Source organism: Anas platyrhynchos, chromosome 3, assembly GCF_047663525.1.
Source record: "Anas platyrhynchos isolate ZD024472 breed Pekin duck chromosome 3, IASCAAS_PekinDuck_T2T, whole genome shotgun sequence".
In the NCBI taxonomy this organism is placed as follows: domain Eukaryota; kingdom Metazoa; phylum Chordata; class Aves; order Anseriformes; family Anatidae; genus Anas; species Anas platyrhynchos.
The window spans coordinates 53,503,009-53,509,688 of record NC_092589.1 but is presented as its reverse complement, the minus strand read 5'-3'; the positions used below and the strand labels follow the sequence as shown (position 1 = coordinate 53,509,688).

The 6,680-nt window shown below is 43.2% G+C and overlaps 1 protein-coding gene across 1 annotated transcript in view; it reads right to left on the bottom strand.

Moving 5' to 3' along the window:
- Positions 1–2,543: 2,543 nt before the first annotated feature.
- The window catches only part of PPP1R14C (protein phosphatase 1 regulatory inhibitor subunit 14C), a 49,186-nt gene continuing 45,049 nt past the window's right edge, over positions 2,544–6,680 (bottom strand). Inside the window, exon 4 of the mRNA XM_027454362.3 lies at positions 2,544–3,865. Within this exon, the coding sequence (XP_027310163.2) occupies positions 3,791–3,865 (75 nt within the window). The 3' untranslated portion in view covers positions 2,544–3,790. The remainder of the gene's footprint in view (positions 3,866–6,680) is intronic.

Below are 6,680 nucleotides of genomic sequence, written 5' to 3'. Positions count from 1 at the left end.
AATCCTTGCTCTTCACCAGGAGTTCAAGTTCAGCTCTTGGTACAGCATGGGCCCTGTAGCTTCTTCCAGCTTCCAGGTGACAGGCACTCTGTTGGTGTCTGGTCCCCAGACACCCCCTGCACAAATGGGAACCTTAGGAGTGAAACCCACCACAGGAATAATTAAGGAGAATGGCAAAAAACAAGGCTGGCAGAAAAATGGCTGATCTTCTTTCTTGTGTCCCACAGGAATACACTACCCTGTCACTGCAGCCTCACAGGGAGCACTGAACACAATTACAAGCACTTTCCTCCTCTTTCTAAGCCAACTGGAGGAGCAGCCATGGAAGACATCACACTGTTGGCATGCAAAGGCTAATTCTGCCGTGAAGCAGACCCCAGGAACACGTGCTCTCACAGGCAGTCTTGTGTACTGGAGAGGCACTCCAATGCCAGCACAACAAACTCAGCTTTGCTACATATTTATTACAGGGCACTTCAGTTCCTTTCATTAGCCACTTTAAGAGCCCAGAGGAAGTGCTCGTTGCAGGCTTGGCCGTTCGAAAGCTGACCAGCCGAGGAGCCTGGGCTGTAAGATTTAATCCCAAGTTGTTTCAGCAACAGTGTGCTATTGATATGCCCCCTGAACATCGCCCAGAGCCAAGAACACCCGCACAGTATAAAGATGTAGAGCACAAAGAAATCTTTAGTGAGTGGCTTGGTTCTCCCCACACTGACACCCAGGCCAAGAGCATCTCCATTAAGTGAAAAGCAGCGAGAATGAGACCCTGTAAGTATGGGGGAAAAACATGCCAGCTGCAAACAACAGCTATTTAGAGTTTTTTGCTCACTGACACTTGTAAGATAGCGACACATGTAGAGCTGGAGGGAAGGAAGCCCTTCACAGAAGTGGCTGTCCTTTCCACGCGTGACAGATGAAAGCAGTAAGGACTGTCCCAATGTTCATTGTTCACAAGTCTATTACTTGTTCCAACTACCTCTGATTGCCTCCAAAAGGCACAGAGTGATATTTTCCACAACTACTTCAATGCAAGAAAATTAAGACAAAAGATGCAAATGGGTGATGCACACAGTTAGGCAATTTTTAGCTGAGTAACATGAGGGAAAAATACTTGTGGAGCAGCATTTTGCTCCAGGAGAAAAGAGATAACCAGCACAAATGCCATCACCTCACATTTCTGATTTTGCACACCACTATTGGAAAAGAAGAAAAAAAATGTATATATTTGAAGTAGTAAGTGATAAAATGCATCTGTGAACATGGAAATGACTCGAACCTTTCTCTCCAGACTTGGGGTCATTTCTAAACAGCAGCTGCAAAATGTAGGCAGCTGTAACCACCCCAGAAGTTGAAAAGGTGCATTGCATGCCAACAGTTGCTGAGGCATGTATGTACTTACGCTTCTGAGTCAGGGAAAGGTACCCATGAGCAGACTGCATTTCAGGCAGCAGCTCAAAACTCTGGAGTTTACTGACAAATCTCAAATCAAACAATTTTTATCCATTTTTGGACGTAACAGACTTGGTGCTTGCAAAAAAGATCTCACTGGTATATGCACCAATGCATTATCTAGAAAAGGGCTCGTGAAAGCCCCTGCCTAGCCAAACACCAGGTGTTTGCTAGGTACTAAGACTTCTTTACTAACATCAGAGACTTTTGGCTCAAGAGTTAAGTGAAAAATCTAACAAAAGGCCCCTAACCTCAGGAGCTGGAGAAGCTTTGCAAGTACACATCCCTCCTTCAAAGGGATCAGCATGATCTGAGCTTGGTCACTTCAATCTAGCTACATCAGAGCCTCTGCTACGAGCACAGACCAAGGAGAGATAACCTCCTTGTGATAAGAGAGGTCACTTACAGGGGCCTCTTTCTGAAGACAGTTCACTGATAATGCTGACAGCAATAGTGGGAGATATCGACATACAAACTGAAGAAATCACAAGCTGTCACCCCGCTCATTTTCCTGGAGCACCAGTCTCTCGTCACATACCGATTTAAAAATAAAAATAAAAAAGTTTGCTGTAAGTCTCCATTGGAAACCAGAGCAGAACTGCAGCCTCAGCTTTAAACTTAGATTTAAACTTAACATGCTGCAAGGCAAAACAACCAAATCTTTTCTCACGGCTGCTGAAGTTTCTTGCGGTGCAAAGGGAAGAAAAAAAAAAAAAAAAAAAAAAGGTAGAGGACCTCCTGCAGAAAGATACCCTGCTGCCAGACCTTTGGTGGAGAATGGAGTTGCCCAGTGGTAAGCCCTCCCCCAGTCTGATCTCTGGGAAAAGGAAGGCAGTGAGCAGTGGTATTTAGCTGAGCATTTCCAGGGACGGCATGTCTCAAACACAGAAGACTTTCAAAGGTGAGGCTGTCCACCAGGTTACAGGAATTTGGCTGAGTGATACTGGGCAAGGGCTTTGGTTGTACCTTTAAAAGCCAGGTAGGGTCTATGCAGCTGGGTTCCCATGTACTTACCACCTCACAGGCTTCTCTTTCTGGTAAGCAAGTCCACTTACCAACCTACTCAGCAACAGTAGCCTTGTAAAGTGTACATGTAACAAGTCACAAGTTGTTCCATTTATTTGAGTAAATATCTGGTAAATAAAATCATCGGTAAACATTACAAAATTAAATACATTAAAAAAGCTTGCCAGTATACATAAAATTCACAAACATGTACTTCTTTTGAAAAATAAAATATGTTCAGAGCACCCTTGATATAAAATGCCTGACTAGTGTCACCTACCAGCATATGGTAGCTTATTCAACATTTTACTTAGGACATTTTCGAGGAGGGAGCAGGGATCTCTCTATTCTTGCTTTTACAAGTACGAGAACCCAAATTATAGTCTCCCTGCTTCTCAGGGCAGAGCCATAAACAAAGACCGTAATATCCTTTGCCTACTTGAACGGGAGAGGAATCTTCACTTGATTAAAGACCACGTCACTTAATGCAAGGCAGTGCTTTTAAGTCGTTCTGGTGGTAGCACTGCCTTTTCCTCCACTGTGAAGCAGCTTTAAATGGTGATGGACATTTCTCTAGATATCACTGCAGGCCCCTTTTCAGTACAGGTTAGCACAGTTCCAAGACACCATGAGGCGGGGAGGAAATGATCTGGCAAAGCATCAAAGTTAAAATAACTTTAAGTCTACAAATTAAGCCCTTAAAATTCCCAATTCTCATATGCTGTGGTCTAAATAAGGAGATATGATGAAATTCTTCACTGGGTTGCTTTAAGGGTACTTAGAAAAATGGCAGCACTCATTTTAGTCATCTAAATTGGTACCTTCTGGTAGCAAATTTGCAATAACCACCATTTAAATAATTTACCGTAACAAACTTTTCCTTCCATCCATGTGAAACAGTATTCACAACCCACTTTATAATTTATGTACAGACAAGCACAAGAAACTTGACATCCATGAGTTAAATGTACAACCAACTTAAAAAACGTTATCCAACTAGTTGCAAGGAGAAGTCTCCCAGCTCTGTAAATTTACAAGATCTTCTGGTTCACCACGTAGGCTTGCTGCCCCCCATCACTAACTCTTGGATTCTTCTCTTGCTTCAGTAATCCTCAAGTGAAAGTTGAGCAGCATCCAAAACGTTGATATTCTTGATAAAAAAAATAATCGACATTTAAAAAAGAACCCTTAAAACACACAAAAGAAATTCCTTGAGTCAAAACTGAATGAAATCAAAAAAGTTGTGGAGAAAGACAACTATTTTAATAAAGGTCTTGTATTCAAAGTCCCATTTCCCTTGCCATGTCTTTTACAGAGTGCTACTACTTCGAGTTATTTATATACTCTTCTTTTGAGGGGGACTGAGTTTCCTCATTCCTCTTATCCGAGTTAGCAGCTCTTTGATAAATTCCTAGGAAAAAAAAAGATTAGAAAAGATGAGTAATTTTTAAGATCCCATAACACCATGATTTTGAGTTTAAAAAAATTCAAAGCAAGTTACATTTTTATTTAAGCTTTTACTGCTAAGCTGGGATGTCTTTAGCCTGATCTGCAGGAATCTTATGTGCATACACTTGTCACATATTGGAGGAGGGAATAACTGTTTTTTGACTCTGCGTGAGTGTTCTGCCTTAGTTGCTAGTCATCTTCCAGCCTTTTACTACACGGGGCCTTCTACCAGCTGTTGAATCGAGTAAAATCTATGACTGAATACAGTGCAAATTGTCAAAGGAGAATTTCAGTTTCAGCGCACAAAGAAATTAGCGCTGCTGCCAAAAGAGGTGTTTGTCTCACCATTTTCCACGCTGGCACTAGCATTTTGGTTGGCTGCGTATTCAGCTGGAGCAGAGAGCTAGTCTGGCTAAAAACTCAGCTGTTTTCCTGTTGCCCTGCTACTTTCCAAGCCGGCTCAGCTCTCTGAGTGGGCTCACTGCTCAGCCTCACTCCACCACTCGTGCCAGTCTGAGGGAAGGCACAACCAAGGAGCCAGAGGAAGCACCACTGGATTATTCTCAGCAAAACTGGTTGTGGAGCTCAGTGAATGACACTAATCTGAAACAAAAGACATTAATGGACCAGGACTCTATTCACAGTGACATCTTCCCCAGCTTCTGTACATTTTCTCCTTTTACATTGTGAGAGAACAGGAGCTTAGAGAATTGCACCATTATCTGAAATTCTTCTGGCATACAATTTCATATAATAATTGCAGATGCACTTACTGTCACTCTGGGAGAGTGATGTTTACCCATAGCACTGCGTATGCACCTACAAAAAGGGTCTTATCTAGAAATCATTGAGCTTTAAACTGAGCATGTAATTATTGATTTAGTCAGGTTGATGTGCAAGGACAAAAAGCACGACTTCCTAGCTGAACGCTCGAGGCTAGAAATTCCAGGGAGCAAGGTCACCACCTGCATGACACCACAGTACCTTTCCAAATAAAAAAGTCACATTGCAACACGTTATACAGGTGCTACAGTGTGCGTAAGGAAAGTCTCTGCAAATGTGTATTTTCACTTGACAGCAGTCCGTTTTTTTCTGGTAGAGCCACAGACCTGGCAGGTGCCACCCCAACAAACCGAATTCCTTTCCTGGCTGTGTATGCACACCTGAACTGCACTGCACGCGCTGCTGTGCCATGGCTGAAGCACCCACGCTAGCTGTGGCTTCAAGTAACAGCACCAAAGGCCAAGCACCACTCATCAATGTGGGCCACAAAAGCTCACCAAGAACCTTGCGTATCCAACCCATCTTCTACTCCTAAGCCAGCTCAGCCAAGGCCAGTACAGGAATACACTTGTGCAAATCAATACTGCACATCCCACACAGATAAGCCTGTAGCCTAAAGAGATGATTGGAAAAGCTTATTTGTTAAGATCCAAAATCCTCGTTCTCCATCCCCTACAAACTGTATTTTTCCAGATATGCACAGGTCACTGCAACAATATCCACTTGCAAATCGTCAGAGAATAGCACTTAACCATTCAGAGGTCAGAAGAAGGGCAGAGACATTCACTATGCGTTGCATTATGCGTTGATCCTTTCAGCACTGTAAAGGCCTGCTAGACAACGCAAAACTAATGAGGTATGGTGCTATCTGAAGGAAGAAATTCTTTACTCTGAGGGTGGTGAGGCACTGGCACAGAGAAGCTGTGGATGCCCCATCCTCGGAGGTGTTCAAGCCAGGTTGGCTGGGGCTTTGAGCAACCTGGTCATGGCAGGGGGCTGGAACTGGGTGGCCTTTAAGGTCCCATCCAACCCAAACCATTTTGTAATTCTATTAAATACACTTTAGGATATTTTTTATTATTATTGTATTAAATGAAACCTTGCAGTGAAATCGTTATAAAACTTTCTAAAGTGATCTTAAAAGATTTTCACCTGGGATTGAAGCACTTAGTATTGCCTTTCAACAGCTCCTTCAACAAAACGTTATGCTCTTATCCCAAAACATCAGATTAAGACAACTTCAGAAAAGAAAGTGCTGAAGTTCGGTTGTTCCCTTCAAGAAGACTTGATCAGTCTTCTGCTAAAGCTACCACTATTCTACACCACTCTCACCTACCATCATGGCAGCAACAAGATACTGCAACCAGCAACTGTCCAAGAGCTTCACAGAAGTAGGAAGGAAAGACGGGGCATCTGCAGAGTTGACAGGGAAATCTACAGGCATTATTCTGGCTGTAGCTGTGCAGGGTGTACCTCTTTGAAAGGGCCCTTTCCATTCCTTTGTCCATTTTCTGCCATAACTCAGAAGAATTTGGAGCAAGTTTCCCTTGGGTATGAAATGCAGCCAGGGGTCAGTTGCTTTTCAACACAACGCTACAGCAAAGGAGGAGAGTTCCTCCCCTTGTTGTGGCAGCACCGCAAGCACCTTCTTTTGCAAGATAATCTATCTGCTTGAAGTTTGCAATCTTAAAGGCACCAAAAAACTCCTTAGTGCATCAAAATAAATCAAGCTGCGTGGGGGTAATCCCCTAAAATAAGATCTGCAGTAAGTGAGGCTGTTTTCTTCTGGAAGTGGAAGGCAGCCATACGCACTTGAAGAAGTACATATAATAATGACAAATGCTTTACCCCTCGGGAACAAATTGTCTTGCAATAAGGGCTTGCAGAACTGAAGAGTAAAACCCAGAAAGAGCATTCTGTACATGGCAGACCTTTCACACAGTGCAGCAGCGCTGCAGAGCGCATCCCGCAGGTGTGCAAACCAGAGCACTGGC